This window comes from Oreochromis aureus, linkage group 18 (genome assembly GCF_013358895.1).
Source record: "Oreochromis aureus strain Israel breed Guangdong linkage group 18, ZZ_aureus, whole genome shotgun sequence".
Lineage (NCBI taxonomy): Eukaryota > Metazoa > Chordata > Actinopteri > Cichliformes > Cichlidae > Oreochromis > Oreochromis aureus.
This window is the reverse complement of record NC_052959.1, coordinates 14,598,184-14,617,041: the sequence shown is the minus strand read 5'-3', so window position 1 is coordinate 14,617,041 and position 18,858 is coordinate 14,598,184. Positions and strand designations below refer to the sequence as shown.

Here is an 18,858-nt window from a genome sequence, read left to right as displayed (position 1 = left end):
GCTTTTGGCGTTTTCCTTATAAAACGCCCGTTTTACCGCTTTCTTCCCGCAGTAAATATAAACAACGATAGTATTCAGGAAGAAAACCAAACATTGCAGATATTTTTATCATAACTCTGGTTTTACGTGGCCTATCAACACAATTTAAAAACTGGTATAAAGTCCACACTTTTCCCGTCAATTGTTCCGTCTGTCCTGCTCACATCTCCAATGGTTGTACACGTTGTCATTAACGTGGCTTCACTCCACATCAGCCACGCTGCTTTGCTAGCTAAAACACCGGTGTCGGCACATAAGGACGCTGTCATAACCTGTCAGTGACGTTGATTGGCTGCGTATATACGAATGTGAATCGCATTATTGGCTAGACTATGGGATAAGGTGGCATCGTTCTAATCCCATACAGGAGCAGCCAGTCACTTACTGACTAACACTGCAAAACAGAATTGTTAAAGTATTAATTTTAATTTCAATTCAGGTTAGATTTTTTTTGTGCGCAACGCAGATTTTCTGTGCGCAGAGACCGTGCCAGCACGTGCGCAGCTTAGAGGGAACATTGCCAACAATGAAAAAAAAACAATGAAAAAGTCACTAAATGAAAAATTAGTCACTCACAAACATCACAATAAAATAAATGTAAGTTACTAATGGTGGTGGATTCAGTTTGTTATGTGAGTAATTTCAGATGAATCGTATCCTGCAGCCAGTCAAATGCTGAGCATACAGAATGCCTCTAGCTAATGTGACATCCCTTATCCGTTTTCACCCCTCATCAAGAAACTCTCGATCCTTGCACCTCCTTGTGTGTTGTCTTTTTGTTTTTGTTCTTTCTCTATTAGTTCACAGCGGGCAATGAGCCTGGCCAGTCCCCTGTTAGGTTCTGATTACAGTGTAGATTGTAGTGCAAGCACATGTTACTGCCTGCTGAGTGGTGATATGAGGACCGTCTTCTCTACTACCTTGCCAACCAGAAATAGACTGGCACAATGGAGTTTTCTGGAATTCCAGCACCTCTGCGGCTTCTCTGTATCTTTCTTCTGCTCCTCTCTGACTACTTGTCCGCCTGAAATATAAGCCTGGAGCCCTGGCACAGAGTTGCATCTTCCTGGAAATAAAACTGACCTAAGCCAATGTGTCATGACATGATACAGAGAAGCCAATTGCCAGTGCGCCACTCGAGTCTATATGGAGCTAAAGCATCGTTTGGCTCCCTCGATCTGTATCGGGCTCGTATTATGCACACGCATACGCAAGCACGGATGCACGTGCACATGAGGACACACAATTCATGCATGTGCTTTCAGTAAGCCAGATTTCCCAGTCAGCTGGTCTGTCATTGGCCGGCTGTTCAAAGGAAAAGTGTGGGCCAAAAAAATACTGGCTGTAAGGTTACTATGGTAACAGCCTGCCCAAGGGCGTGGGCTGTCTGCTAAATTGTTTGCTGGTTTGTTAAGGCTCGCACATGCACAGATACGTGCGCACACAAATTAATTTGGAGCAGAATGTGTTATCCTTTATTCATTGTCTGGGAGACACATGTTCTGTTCATTAGCATTAGCAGTGAAACTGTTGAATTTCATATCTGTATGTGAGGCAAACTGAATATTTTGGAGAAATCACACACAGGCCTATTTCTCTCCCTCCTTTTTTTTTTAACTGGACACTGTCTCATCCTCTACTTACTTCACTGCTGCACTGCCATCTATTGAAACCAGTCAGACATGGCTTTCCTTCTCCGGACATGTTCACATTCAGGAGTGTGACAGGACTCAATTACTATAATTTTCTAAATATCAGGACCTCAGTGTCTACAACTAAAGTAGGATGCAAATTTCTTTTACTTTTCTTCATGTTTTTTTTTTCCTTTTACTGAGATTTTGCCTCACACAGCAATATATAGCTCAGCGTTGAACCACAGCCCTAATTGGAAGACATCTTGCTTTCTCAAGGGGGTTTAGCTATTGTTCACTGAAGTTTCTGCAACATCAGGCATTGCCGTATTAGCTAGCTGAAAGAGTAGGTATGTCCAGATGAGCAGTGGCTGGGACTACGGCAGCAGAAAGTTCAGGATTGCTGTATGTGGGCAACGTTCATGGGCGTGTGAGTTTGTGTGTATGTGGGTGGTTGTCGGTTTAGCTGCCTGCTTTACCTTGGATGACAGGCTCTGACAGGGCCAGAATGGACAGATGATTAATGTTCAGAGGGAGTGTTCTTTGGGCGGAACTTTTCAGCACCACTGGTCTTAACAAAAGCAGACGAGGTATGCTTTAAGCACTGCACCCTTTTTTGACCATCCCTTTTATTCCTGAAAAACCTCTCTCTCCCTCTTATCCCTCCTACATTCTCTCTCTTTCTTTGAGATTAAAAGGCGATGACAGGCCATAGTGGAAACTCATACTGACCAGACTTGCCAAATGATGTCACCACTGTGAACTCCGAATGCCTTTAAAACAAGGGAAGGAATGGGATCACTTGTGAGAAGATGCATAAGTTGTAGTTGCAGATCTTTGATGGCTAGTGTTGACCTGTGATGAGGAAAAAAAAAAGCTCAATTATTCTTAAATCAGTTTCTATAAATTAATAAATCATAGCCCTGAGAGGACTTTAACTCTGACTTTTAATATCCTGCGGGCATTTTCAGATGATTTTGACAAGGCTTTGTTTCAGCCCACGTGTCGGTCTCATATAATTGTATTGTGTTTTTCAATGACCTTGTGAAGAAATGGAACACCTGGGTTGGAAAAGCAGCTCATTACGTGGATTGTGGCTGGAAAATGAACAATGACAGAAGAGCAAGGCTGAATACCAATACACTGCACCGCTGATTGCCTTTTTGTTTTAAGGTGTTGGCTGTCCTGACACGTTTTGTGTCCCCTCTGTCAAACGAACCTGTTCATTTCACCACTCAATTGATATATTTTTTTTAGATATCGCATAAACATAAATACACAGGGATGCACTTGGCGCAACCACATCCTCTGCTTGTTTTAGTAGGAGAGTGTTGTTTTTCTCAGAGACTCAGCAATAAAATCATAAAATAGGGGTCAACTGGAGTCTTGACCCAGACATACGTCTGTCTGCATGAGTGTCTGTGAGTGAGTAGGCGTATGCATGAATCCAAAGCCTCTAAAGACTGATCTGTCCCATGTGATGGATGAGGGTTGGGGTTAAGGGTGTACTGGGGGGCTAAGAGTGGTTCTTCAGGGTCGCTGGCAGGTCACACCCCCTCTTTGCATCAAAACCTCACACAGACACAGTCGGAATTCCTTTTTTTAAAAAGCTATATTGATTACATCAGGCCAAAAGCTATTTGATGAAACCAAACGTCTTTGATGTCGCTTACTTCAGTGCTGCCGGTCAATATTGGATTGCTGGATTTTCATTACATGAAATGGAAATTCCTTGAGAAATGATCAGACTTATTACATAACCTTCTCCATATCAACTACTCCATGTTTGATTGCATTTCTCACAATTATCTGTCAAGCAATTTACAGCGGTTTAAAACCTCGTGTGTGCCTTGGAGCCATTCCCATATAAAAGTCAGGGAAAGGATTTAGTACAGTATACTGTAACTTTGATTGGATTTTTGCATAGGAGACCTGTTTCCAATCTTGTCTTGGTCATAATCCTTTGGCTTTCTTCAATTCCTGACTCGCGCATTTCCATTTTATCTTGCCGACACCTGGTGATGCTTCCCTGACAAGCTAATGTAATATTTATCGCTCTACCTCCATTAATCCCACGTCTCCAATTACCTCCGATTCTTATGGGTTATAGACATTTTGCAACTTCACATCCTAAACACATGCAGCTAACATTCCCAGTGTGCTCCCACGTTTGATGTATTGCCTGCAGTTCGCACTGTATTATGCGCTCACCGAGCATATTGCTTAGCCTAACCCCTGAGCAGCTCTGCACATCAACCATTCTTAAAGCTTGCTCTCAGAGACTTCCTCATATTGCTGATCTTCTCCTGTTTGTCCTGCCTAATCGATACACCAATGTTGTGTAGAAACATTTTCTCCAAATGAACTGTTTGGTGTATAATGGTGGTCTGCATGCTTCTTAACGCCGGAGAGAGTTAGGTTGTCGTCGTTATCAGTAATCTTGAACCAGGTGGGAAAATGACATTGAGAAGATCATCATCTCATCTCTGCTGCTCAGGCTCTGCTATGACATGAAGTCATCCCAGTTAGACTGTCATGAGTAGTGAGCAGTGATCCACAGCTGCCATACCTCCGTCAACTAACTGCAGAGTGAGATAGAGAGAGAGGGAGGGAAAGAAAGACAGCCAGCCTTCGAATAGATTCAGAGCTGTCAATCAAGACGAGAAAGGAACAACGCGAGGAAAGGTACAAGGGGGGGGAAAGCAATTCCAGGGAGACAGACAAAGAGAAGTCAGGAAAGAGAAGTGAGCAGGAGAATTGAACAATGCAAAGAGAGTCCTGAAGGGACCATTTCAGAGGAATGAATGTTTTGTTTCTGCATACAACCATTTCAAATGTGGGTTATTCCCCCACTGGGGAGACTAATTGCTTGTTGATATAATATTACAGCCTTCATGTCCCTGAAAACCAACACATCTGATGAGTTATGGCTCTGCGTGCTACATGTTTTCTTTTTCTTCTCGTCCTTCTTCTTCTTCCTCCTCTCCTTCTTCACCTTGTTCCATCCCCCTTCTGCGGCACAGGAACTCCTGACCTCCTGCAATCTAAATATTCACAAATCAGGAAGAAAGATTTTGGGCTCAGTTCCAATATCAATAAAGCATAACGATACATTCTAGGGGCTGCCTGCCCTCCGAATGAGACATTTGCGGTTTTGTGAGTTATTCACATAATAGTTCAAATCACTTTATCATTCTGACTTTCTCTCTTTGCCCATATCTGGCTATTCCTCCTCATGGTTTTGTGAGGCAGACTAGTAGGGAGTTAATTGATGAGTTTAATGGTAACATTCATGCACATACGAAGTGTCAATTACAGGGAGAAGACAGAGGAAAAACAGCAAGTACACCCAAGGCACAGGTTTTCAGGCACCAGAGCAAAAAACCCCCCAAAAAACATTATGGTGCAAAGAAATGAGGCAGTTTACCTGAAGAGATCCTATGGATTGAAATGTTACATTTGCATAATTGGTTTTTTTATGCTTTCGTGTTTTGCTTGTGCTTTCTTTTTTGTCTGTTGTAAGGATTAAGTTATTGCTCAGAGCAAGTAGTGTGCAAACCTTTCCTCAATTAAGGACGAAAACCAGAGCGGGGGTTCTAATCTAGACAGATATTAATCTTATGTTGTGTCTAAAGTGTTTGCTTGCGTCTTTGCGGGGTTGCTTTGTTTCTGCCAGGTTGTCACTTATCTCACCTCCTGTAATGCTGATTGTAGCGTCTTGGGTTTTCCCAAGGAGAGGTATTAAATTATCTCAGGTTCTGTCAAACATGTTTTAGTCCAGTGGCGGAAAATACGGGTGCGCCATCTCATTTAATCGGGTCAGCAGTAGTCATAGTAGGTGATATCACTGATGCCAGTACGGGAGCGTTTTCGTAGGATTATGGAGTGTGAGCATTTACATGAGTTGTGTACAGGAATCTAAGAGTGTGTGTGTGTATTCTTTTGCTCATAGGTTTGCTTAGAGACTCATTTGTAGCACCGCTATCTCAGACTGCTGAATCAGCACGGGCTCTCCTGCTTTTCTCCTCACTTTTTCCCATTTATGAGTGTCTAGCCCAGCTACTGTCTGTCTGTAAACACACAACCCGAGGGCAGAATCCAATGCACATATTCTGCTCACACCCCATTAAACACACGCTGAACAACCTATTGTGATCCCCTTTCAGAAGAGCCGAGCAATGCATTTGAAGCTTTTCGCTTGCTTTTGTGAGACGCCATCTGCATGCGTGCGGTGCTCTGCTCCCCCGATGTTTGAATTTTATGTTGCAAAGATGATGAGACATAAGATCTCTTCCCTTCTCCTGCTAAAAATGAATTTTTGATCTGTGTTTTATCGTCTTGTAATCTCTGATATTGTTGGTGGTTATTGCTTTATAAAATGGGTCTGCAGCTGGTATGTGCTCCCACATATGGCCAGGGAGAGCTTTATAGGGTCTCTATGTTCTTGTATTAGAAGAAGCTTGATCTCATCACACATGGAGTCAGTGTTACAAGTCAAGAGAGTTTGCAAACTATCAGTCCCACACTAAAAAAGAGCCCCCCCACATACCCATAGGAACATTATTGCCTATATGCAGTAACACTTTCACAACCCTTGCACATCTGCTGTATCAAGACAGGTCTTAAACATCCACAACATAGCAATAGCAATATGTTCTTCTTCTGTTTGGACTTGGTGCAGTTTGATCATGTATGTTTGATAAATATTGGTGCTCTGACTGTGTGTGGAAATTGCTGTGTGACTAGACATAAGGTCAGTCAGTTAGCCCACAGTGTGTCCGTCAGCCCAGCCAAAGGACATGTAAGAACCGCGGCTCGCTGGGAATCATCTTCACTTGTGTGCGTATGTTTGTGTGTATATAAATCATCTCTCTTTTTAACCTGATTTGTTTCTCATTCTGTCTTTATCACTATCAATTCCCAACAGCCTATAAGAGGGGCTGGCCAAATCCTAGTCTATAAGTGTCAGAAAATAAGATCTATAAAATCTCCAGCATTTTTAAATTTTTAATTGTGTCTCAAAGACCTGTTTAATTAAGAGTGGAGGTTTCCCTTTCAGTGCTATATTTTCTACTGTTTGACCTGGCAGTGAGGGAGAATGGGCCCAACACCTTGCCATTGTTGGTTTAAACAGCTCTCCGTTTGGCAAAGTGTTCATATTAGAATTGAAGGCTCTTAGTCAGATTAAACCGAACCATTTTGTTGATGGACTGATTTAAGCAGTCTCTATTAATATTTGAAATACTTAGCCAAACCATTGGCCCGTCATTTTGATAAACTCTGTCATTGTTTTTCTTGATAAACATCTTAGTGCTGCGTAGGTAGGTGTTTCACTTTGTGAGCGAAATGAATAAAATGCCTGTTTTTATCTGTCTATCGCTCAGGCAAATAGACACAGCCTTGCCCCATTAAATGTATAACTTATTCCCCTTTTGGCATGCAGCAGTGCCAGAGCGTCCTCCCTCATCAGTAAGCCTGCTAAGACATAGGACATTGATCATAGTTATTTTACTCAGTAAGTCCCTCCACATCACACAGAAACTCTTTGTATTCTTTTGGGATATTGGGGTGAGTGGATTAGGTTATTGCCTGCACTTAAGCACAATGCTATCAGCTACAATAATCTTCATAGTCCACCGTGGCCTTTAGAATTTGGGACTTTAACACGTCACACCAACATCCACAAACTAGTGCTGGCAGGACTGTTTTAGAAATCCTCGTTCTTCTTATCATTAAAGCCAGTATGAGTCTGAGATTGTAGTCATGCTGCAGAATAACTTTTAAATGATCAGAGCCTGATCGCTCTGGTATCAAGCGATGAATAAAACATTTAAAGTGCCCGAAACTTTTGCACACTACTGTGCACGAGGACAACGTAAATGAGTAAAAATTCAATACTGCGCTTAAATATGAACACCCATCAGCTGATTAGTCTGCATACAGTAAGGGGTCAAATTTACTAAGCAAAGCAAATGAAAACACAATGCAAAAATGTGCCAGTGGGTGTGGAGGCTTCTGCTAACAATGCCCTAATTTAGAAACAAAGACGCAGCCGGCTCATTTTAATATTGAACAAAAGCGTCTACCAACAGAAGAACAAACCAGCAGGTCAAAAGCAAACAGACCCAAAGAGGGAGCGAGTAATGCACTAACCAAAGTAATATGAGCTATGCACAGGTTTCAGGCATGGTCCTCTGTCTGGATATAGTATAGTATTTCAGATCTATAGGTGGCATCGAATGTGGATCCAAATGTTTTTGATTTGAGGGCAAACTCTGTTTCCATTAGAAATTCCTGGGGACTTTGTGCTGTCTTGTAGGCTGAGGCAGCCGTTCACTGGATAAATCTGACAGCTCAGGTGGAGTGTGGGATTTATCTGGAGGAGGGATTACAAACTGTTATACTACCTGAAATCGCTGTGTCACACCTGTAGAATTTGCAGAAGAACACAAATCATTATTTACTGCAAGCTCTTCACCAAGCCTTTGTGTGCCTACTAGGGATGGGTATCGTTTAGGTTTTCACCAAGCCTTTGTGTACCATCCCTAGTGCCTACAGATCTTAAGATTCAGACGTTAAAACACTTTCGGGCTTTTGTGCACTCTGCTGTTTTTCAGAAACCTGAAACCCATCGGTCACTGTTAAAAGAAAAAAATTAAATAAATACCTTGGGTGGCAGTAATCCAAGACACATCTATTTAGGTATTGGGGTTTTCCCTCTCTCTACCACACTGAGTTCAAAGAGTTCAGTTAAGTTAAGTTGTGTTTAATCAATATGCCTGTATTATAGATATGCAGGGCTCGCCTCTAAACATTCAGGGCGAGGACTCAGTGGAGAACTACAGGATAGAGCCAAAGCTGCAGCACTGTGTTCACATCCTTGAGCCATCCACCCATGCCAATTACCTCTCTTTCTGATAACATCTTCCACTGGTGTCCCACATAAATTAACCCTCCTAGCACCAGCGATGACAGCCACATTAGGAGCATAATAAGACATGCGATAAATATAGTGGAGTTTGGGGGGGTAAGAGTAACTACGAATACATTGCAGAAAGGCAATTGACAAAAATAACTTAAAAATAGCTTAATCTTGTGCTTGCCTTAATTGGATTCATGCTTTATTTGTTGCATTTCACAGTTCTAACAGTGTTTTTTTTCTTGTCACAGCATGTCCACCGGGTACCTTCAAGCCGACCCAAGGTCCAAGTCTTTGTCTACAGTGCCCTCCTAACAGCCGCTCCACATCTGAGGCTGCCACCATCTGCGTGTGCCGCAACGGCTACTACCGTGGGGATGGTGATCAGCCAGATAAACCTTGCACCAGTAAGTATCCAATAAATTAGACTGGCTGCACACTGAAGCACTAATACATATTAAAAGCCTCATATAAACAAAATGTCCAAAATGGCACTTTCTGGCATTTTCTCTGGACTGAGCTCATTCAAGACTGAGACAAACTGAAAAGGATCCAGTGGTCTATCACGGCTATCACAGGGTGAGACGCGGGGTTATCTATTTTAATTTAAATGCATTTGAATGTGCATTTATCCAGCGCCCATCTTGTCTTCTTACTGTCTTCTTCTTAGGATTGATGGAGCTCCTTGTGTTTCCTCTCAGCTATCTCTCTCTCTCCACATCCTTTCTCACTTCTCTCGTTTTTGCTGTTGTTCTTTCTCCGTGTCTAGTATCATCCCCTGAAGTCCTAATTACTCAGGCAAATGCTGTGAAACTTCGACACTGTCCTGCCGTTATCCGCTGGAGATCCAATAAGGCCTCTCACAGCATCATAGTTATCTTAATATGATGTAAAAGCAATATGCTAAGCCTTCCTGTTATCCCTGCTGACACACAGTTATGCAGAAGGAGAGCATTGTTAGACCCCAAAAAGTTTGTTTACCTCACTTCCTTCAGTGTCACTGGGGAGTGTCTTAATGGTTTGTTCTCTTCACAACATCAGGCCTGGAAGCATTATTGGTGTGGTTATGTGTTCATTTAACCCAGATTTATTCACATAGACCTGATTAATTGGCCCAAATGGACTCAAAAGCACATAGAACTTTCCTAATCAGGTAGCAGCTGTATAGCCTTTGCTTCTAAACTCTGGGTTCATTGTTCTTATTTAGCCATGTATTCTTTTGTGAAAAAAATAAATGAGTAAACAAATAAATAAATGAATAAAAGTGGCTTAAAGGTGCAGAGAAAGCCCAGCGGAGCATGGCTGTCTGTCTTTGAACGATTTGGCTATGTGAACGGCGTGCACAGCAGCGCTTAATCCACCGAGGAAGACGTTACGCGTAGGTAGAGTGCCGTTTGGTAAAAAAGTGGACCTGAACAGGTATGAGGGCAACAGCATTGTTCACCACAAAGATGATGGTATCACTAGGTTTCATTTCAGCTCTTGGTATGTCATAACTTCTGTCTTTTCTTCTGCAACAATAGCACAAACAGGAGTAGTGCACAGGCTGGTTGTACCACATGTTTTTGAGTAGAAGTAAATGGCTACAACATGTAGACATGTAACATGGCTGCAAAGCAGTGCTTAGCTCTGCATAGGCCAAACGCAGAGCCGTGCTGGTACCTTTTAGGCTTTAGATGTTCTCAGTTTCTGTGCTCTCCAATAGTTTACGGCACTGCCTGACGAATTAGCAAGTGTTCCATCAGCTAAAGCCTCAGCCTTTATTTTGTGGCCTTGCATTTTCCCCCCAAGCAATCTCAGCTCAACAGCAGCTCCATCTTAGACATCTTAAATAGATCCGTATGCTCTGTGTTCCATTTCAAAATGTAACTGGCTCCTTTTTTTTCTGTTTTCAATCTCGTCTTATCTGCTCTGTCAGTTCTGTTATTTTTCCCTTTGCCCCACACTTCTCCTTCATTTTGTCCTCAGTCCTCTCTATAACTCTGTAACAGGAGTCCAGTTGCATTGCTGTTTGTATTCAGACAAAAAAAAAGAAACTGCTTACTAATACACTCACACTTAAGTAAAAAATTCCAAAAGGCTGTAGGCTAAATCTGTTGGAAATGGTCCCTTTTAGCAATATTATATTGATAATATTAAGCAAATGTTAGCAGCTTTTCAATTTGTATTAAAATAATTTGTCTGTAAATCTTTGTCTGTCTGCACAAAGCTTTTTCTGAAGGCTGAAAAATACAGTAGCAGCTAAGCGTGATGCTCTAGTTGTCATAGATCTCAGCCAGGAGGGCTAGTGAGATGATCCTAGTAGCAATCTCTTTAATACTATGGGTCCTGATAAGAGCACTGCTAGAGTAGCTTAAATCAGACCAGCCTGTAGCTTGATGCTGTAGCTTAAGCACTTCTTGCCGTCATCAGGCACGTAGGGGCTGTATGCTCCTGATCAGTCTGATTAGCTCGCTGATGGATTGTCTGTTGCATGGCTCTGTCAGCTGAAGGCCGCATGCTAACCACCCCACCCCCCACAACCTTTTTTTTTTCCTCTGGGGGTATGAATATGCCAAGGCAGAGATGCACTTTTAAATACCAGCTCCTTGGATTTCCTTTATCTAAGACATTTTTTTTCTGACTTCAGTCTATGCCTGAGGAGAGGAATCAGCTACATCCCTGTTAATACGTTTTTGTTTGAAGACATGCGAGTTTTACCTTTATGCCAGTGTCCATTCTGCTCTGGGTGGAACAAGATTTTGGAAACGCTCAACCAGTTTTAGTTTGAAAACCCAGGGATTGTGTTTTAGTCTGGAGAAGGAAATATAGAGACTTTTTTTTTAAACGCACATATCCTTCTTGATTGGGTTTCATCTGCCACAAAAATTAAGCTAGAACATTTAAGCTTATTCTCATTCCTTTTTGATTTCAACCTTTTTGTCTCGGTAGTCATAACATTGGTGATGCGTTGGTACCTTTCTGCGTATTTTCAAGTATTGGTTCCATCTCAGCCTAAGCAAAGAAATCTCTGGTCATATGTTTTCTCATCATCTTTCTCCTTAACATTTTTGTGACCAACCCTCTGTTTCCTGTTGCTCCTCAGAGCATACATGGCCAGAGTCTGCGTTTGGTCGATGCGATGTGCATTTATAGGTTTGTTAATGAAAATGTTCCAGCGCAGTTATCTGAATCGATATCATTTTCATTTTAAAGCAGTTTTAACAGTTTTTAAAATGAAAACATATTCAAATATTTTGAAGAGAAAACATTTGAATGTTGATAAAGCTTCAAAGATTGTGTGTGAAACCTTTTCATTCTGATTTGGACTTTTTTAGTGAGTGTTTTACGTTCACTCTGATCCCCAAGCTCAAGGCCCCAGTTTGACATTCCCCAACTACCCCACAGATGTGCGTGTGTTTAAAAAAATAAATAAATAATGTTTTCATGTTAGGATGGTTCAGCGGAGAGAGGCCGGTGTGATTGTGATCCAGCATGCTGGGACAATGGGTGTCTCAGTATGTGGAGTCAAAAGAATGACAAGCTGAGTGGTAACTGACGGGAGTCGAGCAGTGAAACCAGTTCTAATTGGTCCGGGGGGGCAGGGGAAAAGGTGATGGTGCATGAGGTCGGGGTGGGCTTGTGTCAAAGAAAGAAAAAAAAATCCCATCAACACACCAGGAGGTACTCCATGTGACAAAGCAAGATTTGAATATGCATTTTTTTAATGTATAGTCTATGCTGAAATTATTAAAGCAACCCTGCCAAATTCTAAATATGTTATTATGTTTATAATTTTTTTTAAAACACTGTAAATGCATGTATATGCAGCTGCTAACCGGTTCATGGGGAAAATCTTTGGACGGTAATTGAATCAGCATAGATATGAGAACTGACAAGGAAAGCAGTATGGTTCTGATGAATTTCAGTATGCGTAATCTGTACCATATTGGTTCTGAGTGTTATGGCTCTCACTCAATACTCATATCTGTGGTCTGTCCCCTGAAAACTTCCTGGAGTCCTATCTAATGTCGTCTGTGCTTTGTAATCCAAACAAAACCCATAAAAATTTCTAACTGAAATGGTTTATCTGTTTTTCTTTCTTCATTTTCCTCATCATCCCATTTAGCTGTTTTCCTCTGATCTTATAGTCAATTCAAAGGGAAAAGAGAGCAAGCTGTCAAAATGCATAAATCTCTGCTCTTTTCTCACCTTTTTTTTCTTAATCCACTTCTGGAGTCAGTTAAGGGTGCTTCCCACAGCTCAGCCATCAGCTGGCCAGTTTCCTCTCTCAGTGACTGGTAATAAATGGAGCTAAGTCAAGGTAATTGTCTAGCCTGCTCTAATTCCTGTACTGACTTTGAAGACATAATGCTCTAGACTATCAGACACACGCATCCACTTATATTCAAAACTTTCCTAAGTCTTGTTGACACATCTAAAGTATCGTGCACATTGAGTCAAGAAAGGTTCAAAGCTACTGTTGAGTGTTATGGATGTACTTTTATATTTTATTCCAGTTCTTCCTCACTCATCACTGTGAATACACTCAAATCTCACAAGCAGCACTGCTAACACGAACACACTCAGACTCTGACTGCTTTAGTCTCTTACAAAGTCACTATTAGTCCTTATAACATGTTGTTTTTTTTCATCTCTCACCAGCCCACACAGCCCCTCTTTCTTTCTCCCGGCTCCTCTGGCTGTGATCACTATCTCCACACAGGGACCTTCTGTTGGCCCCCCAAGGCCTTTTTCACATCATAAAAACAAACAGTTTGAAAGAAGAGAAGCACTAGCCTCAGACCATTCAAAAGGTGGATGAGTACACAATATCTGGACGTTTTTATTTTGGGCACTGGGGCTCTCTTTATATCAGTAGCCAAGGAAGGAAACTGGGCCGTAGTGTTTTACAGTCCAGGTGGTATTTTAAAGCCCCCTTAGTAACAGGGCAGCTATGCATATCAGCCTGTGAGTGTGAGGAAGCACATGAGGAGAGTAACACAGTAGGACTTTTGACATAATACTCATAACGATATTGATCAGACTTTCATTTTGTCTACTAACTCAGGGGTGTTTTTTTTGCTGCCGTGCATTTCTGCCTCGCTGCGTCTCTTCTTTCTAGGAAGCCATGTTCAGCTTGCATGCCCCTGTCGATTTATTTAGCCGTATCATAAAGTGTCATTTTGATTTCCACATCTGTTTAAAGGGTATGACACAAATACTGTGGCTGGCTGCACCAGTCTCATTCGCACAGTATGTATGTAAACACAACCAAATTATGTTGCGTGTGATGTAACTGAAGGAATGTCTGCCAAGAGCCACAAGTGGGCAGCTCTGAACACCACATCCAGAACACCCTGGATTTTGTTGAGAAGGTGAGAGATGTCATTATGGAGGCAGATGAAACCATGGTCTCGTACGACGTTACATCTCTCTTCACTTGCATCCCAGTCACGGAAGCGTTGGAGGTAGTCCGTAAGAGATTACAGGATGACACCAACCTCAGCAACAGGACCACTCTCAGCATCGACCAAGTGTGTTTGCTTTTGGAACTGTGTCTTCATTCCACCTACTTCACATACAAGGGTCAGTTCTACAGGCAGAAACATGGGTGTGCCATGGGCTCCCAGTTTCACCCATCGTGGCCAATTTGTACATGGAAGAAGTGGAAAAGAGGGCGTTGCTATCCTACCCTGGAACACCACCAAGCCATTGGTTCAGATATGTGGATGACACCTGGGTGAAAATCAAATCTCAGGACGTACTACATTTCACGGATCACATTAACTCGGTGGACCAACACATCAAATTCACCAGGAGGATATGAAAAGTGGCAGGTTAGCCTTCTTAGACTGTGAGATTTCCATCAGTAATGGGGACATCTAAAAGCTGACGTGTACCGTAAACCCACGCATACGGATCAGTATCTAAGGTTTGACTCTCATCATCCACTGGAGCACAAACTGGGTGTCATCAGGACGCTACAACACAGAGCTTAACACCATCCCCACTGACACAGCGGCCAGGGAGGCAGAAGAACAGCGCATCAAGAAGGCCCTGAGTAAATGTGGTTATCCCAGCTGGACTTCTGTCAAAGCTGGAAGGCACCTAAAGAAAGCTCCAGCCGATCCAGGAGAGAAGGACAACCGCTGCCCAGGCGAAAACCTGTAGTGATCCCATATGTGTCAGGAGTATCGAACAGTTGAGACGCATTTTTCTAAACACCGGGTCTCTGTGGCTTTTAAACCCCAAAATACGCTGCGCCAAAAACTGGTCCACCCAAGGATCGGGTCCCCGACACAAACAGAGTAACATAGTGTACGCTGTTAAGTGCCAGGAGGATTGCCAGGATTTATACATCGGGAAACCAAACAACCTCTAGCGAAGCGGATGGCACAACACAGAAGAGCAACCTCATCAGGCCAGGACTCTGCAGTTTATTTACACCTACAGGCCAGTGGACACTCTTTCAACGATGAGGATGTACACATCCTGGACAGGGAGGAAGACTGGTTTGAGCGCGGAGTCAAGGAGGCCATTTACGTGAAAAGTTAAAGACCATCTCTGAATCGAGGAGGGGCCTAAGGGTACATCTTTCGCCATCTTACAACGCTGTGATTGCAGCCATTCCGCAACTCTCTGTGAATGGTACTCATGGCCATTGATCAGTGTTCTTTGATCAGTGGGTTTTGGTCAGTGATTGTTGATCAATGGTCATGAGAATTTGCATAATTATGATTAATGAACTGACCTCACAGCCCATTGTTCCTTCAGTGGGCTGGTTTCAGTCATTATGCAAATGTACTGTTTATAAGGTTTGGGGAAACCTGCAGTCAGCTGAGACTGAAGAAGTCACTTGGATGAGTGACGAAACGTTTCTCCCACAAAACGCTACGTCCAGATGAACAGATTCAACTTTTGGAGTGCCACCAAATTACTTCCTGTGGCAAATTAAAACAGCCAAGGTACAGGTCATCATACAGGTGGAAGTCCTGTGTGATTTCTTACAGCATCCCTGCATATGTAGAGTATTGTTGCAACTGGGACGTTAGATATATCATTCACACCATAGTCTGTCTGTGGGTTTGGGCATGCACTTTCCACATGAACAGATCTGCTTATGTTTTTTCCCAGCAAGTGCATTTATGTGACAGATGACATAAAATGTATGCTGTGTGAGTAACATGAAGTGCAGTCCATAGTGCCTAACAGCGAAACTGCCTCCAGTCCCCTCAAGCAACCCTATGACATATTTTACACATTTTTATATGAATTTGCTGGTTTCTATGTGCCTTTGCCCATGTTGTCTGGAGCGTTAGCGGCCCTCTCATCCAGACCATAATAATCACGCTGTGTGGGTTACACCCTTTGTCTCTCTGACCTCTCTGCTGTTGAGACCCTGAGACGAGGTTGCAGAAGTAACACAGCCATTCCCACTCTTGTGTGTTCTGTCATTTTTACTTAGCCTACCGAGTATATTCCATGTGGCTTTGCAGCAAGAATTAATTGTGTCTTTGTAGACTGAGGTAACTATTTCCCTCATTTCCATGAACGTGTGCTGTATAAAATTCTTATTGTTGTATTTGCTCGTGGTCAAAAGCTAAAATACTTAATCTAAGGAGCACTGAGTAAGGGGTTTTGGAAAGCTTTGTCTGGTATCTGGGAGGGCTGCTTCTGAGCAGTCGAAGGGTCTCTCAGCTAAGAGTAATTCTCCACTGGCATTTAAACAGATTTTAACTCTTAAAGAATTGTGCTGCAATTGCAGAAGGCCAAACAAGGCACTTTTCTGCACCCTGATATTAAGCCACCACTCAAGCAAAACAATAGTTTCATTATTTCTTGATTTCTTTCTGAATATCGTTTTTGAAGTTCCGCTCCAGCTGCGGGCTATGAGGGAGTGAATGGGAGCGTGAATCTCCAGAGCCACTTGGATAAGAATACTCCATGCAACACTGCATTTTGCTAAATAACCAATGTTTGATAGACACAAACGTTTCGCTGTATGATCTCTCTGGGTGTGAATGGAATAAATTAGCATTCCAAATTGTGCTCGAGATGAAGAAAAATAAGAAAAAGACAAGTTGTTCTCAAAACCAGCATTTGTATTTATTACTGTTGTAAAATGACAAAAGTAAAAGGAGAGAAATGTACGAAACTGTTTTGTTTTCCTCTTTATAAGCAATGTGTTAATTTTCTTTCAGCCAGATGACATCTTTTACACCCTCAAGTTTTTCTTTCATAATTTTTATATATGCAGGCGTGCCATCCAGCCCGAGAAATGTGATCTCCATCGTCAATGAAACCTCGGTGATCCTGGAGTGGCATGCACCCAGGGAGACGGGTGGTCGTGATGATGTCGTCTACAACATAGTGTGCAAGAAGTGCCAGGCCAACCGGCGTTCCTGTTCCCACTGTGATGACAACGTCGAGTTTGTTCCAAGACAGCTGGGCCTGACCGAGACCAGGGTGTTCATCAGCAACTTATTGGCTCATACCGTCTACAGCTTCGAGATACAGGCCGTCAATGGTGTCAGCAATAAGAGTCCATACCCTGCGCAGCATGTTTCCATAGATATCACCACCAACCAGGCTGGTACGTACCTTTACTTCCATGATCATTCAAAAAGCTGTCCATATCAATGTTGTTTTTCATTGTTTTTCATTCTAACTGTTTACTTTTGGTAAGTGTTCTGTTACATTACAGTACATAAACGGCTTTAGTGAAGGTTACAAATGACCTTCTTCTCTGACAGTGGACTCATCTCCGTGCAGCGTTCGATACTGTTTACCATAATATTTTATTGCAACGATTAGAGCATGCTGTTGATATTAAATGTACTGCGCTGCAGTGGTTTGAACCATATCTATCTAGTATAGACTCCACTTTGTTCGTCTAAATGGAGAGTCTTCACACACTAAGGTTAATTATGGAGTTCCACAGGGTTCCGTGCTAAGACCAATTCTGTTTACATTATTCATGCTTCCTTTAGGCAGCGAGGGTACTGACAGATAGGGCTGGGCTATATCATACCGTTCACGGTAATACCGGTGTAATTTTGGGCAACGATAGGAAAATGAAATATCGCGATAGAATATGTGTAAAACGCGCATGCGCAGTGCCTTTGTTTACATACGCACATGGCGGCGACACAGAATGAGAAGAGCGAAAGTGGATCGTTAAATGAAACGGATGAACCAGAATGTGTTTGTAAAAATGCTGCAACTTCAGTGGTGTGGAACTGGTTTGGCTTTTCGTCCGTCAGATACACAACAAAGCACTATTTTTGGTAGCACATGCTAGCGGGCGTCGTTATTACCGTGTTGTTTGCAAAATACGGCACACTTAAAATCAATCCTTTGATTTTTCTGAAAATCGACAGTGCCCCTTATAATCCCGTGTGCCTTATGTATGAATTCTGGTTGTGTTTACTGACCTCGAAACGATTTTATGTGGTACACGGCGCTCGAAAAATCTGTCAAATGTTTTAGTCCGACTTTGCTAAGCTACTGAAGTCAAGCACCGCTGGATGGATTGTCGGAGCATTACGGCTATCGTGAGGCAGGAGGCTCATGAGTGATACGTACTGTGCTTCAACATAATATTACTGTATTGTGTGTGTATAACCTCTTTTAAGTTTTGTGGATATTATACATGGTTATGCTGAGGATATGTCGGCCAGTTTACACTGGAAATGCCTTTTGGTTAAACTGTCAGCAAGGAATGTGCAGTGTTACATTTTTATATAACTTTAATGCACATAAAAAACAGCTGCTTGTTTAAGTGAAAATACATTGATGGGGTTTTTTGCACTAATAAAGTTGTGGAGTTGTAAAGTATTTTGTCTAGTGTCAATTGTATCGTCAGTTATATCGTTATCGCAAATTTTCAAATGTATATCGTGATAAATATTTTTGGTCATATCGCCCTGCTCTACTGACAGAGGACTAGAAAGAGAGAGCATATTTCTCTGGCTTAAAATTCTCCTTTTTGCTAAAGCATAGAGTTAGGGCTGGATCAGGTGACATTGAATCCTCCCTTAATTGGTCTAGGCTGCTGGGGTATTCCCATGATGTATTGAGTATTTCATCTTTAGTCAGCTTTTTCACACACTATGTGTTTGTACACTTCTCTTCATTTGAGAATAGTTTTTATTAATCTCTAGCTCTCTTCCACAGCATGTTTTTTGTCCTGTCTTGCTCCTCTTACCTCAACCGATCGCGGCAGATGGCCGCCCCTCCCTGAACCTGGTTCTGCTGGAGGTTTCTTCCTGTTAAAAGGGAGTTTTT

At 42.3% G+C, this 18,858-nt stretch overlaps 1 protein-coding gene across 3 annotated transcripts in view; it reads left to right on the top strand.

The window, feature by feature from the left end:
* The window catches only part of LOC116332845 (ephrin type-B receptor 1-B), a 163,477-nt gene that overhangs the window by 91,585 nt on the left and 53,034 nt on the right, over positions 1-18,858 (top strand). For all 3 annotated transcript variants that reach the window (XM_039602699.1, XM_031755917.2, XM_039602700.1), the window contains exons 4-5: positions 8,841-8,996; positions 16,829-17,164. In XM_039602699.1, the coding sequence (XP_039458633.1) occupies positions 8,841-8,996; positions 16,829-17,164 (492 nt within the window). The remainder of the gene's footprint in view (positions 1-8,840; positions 8,997-16,828; positions 17,165-18,858) is intronic.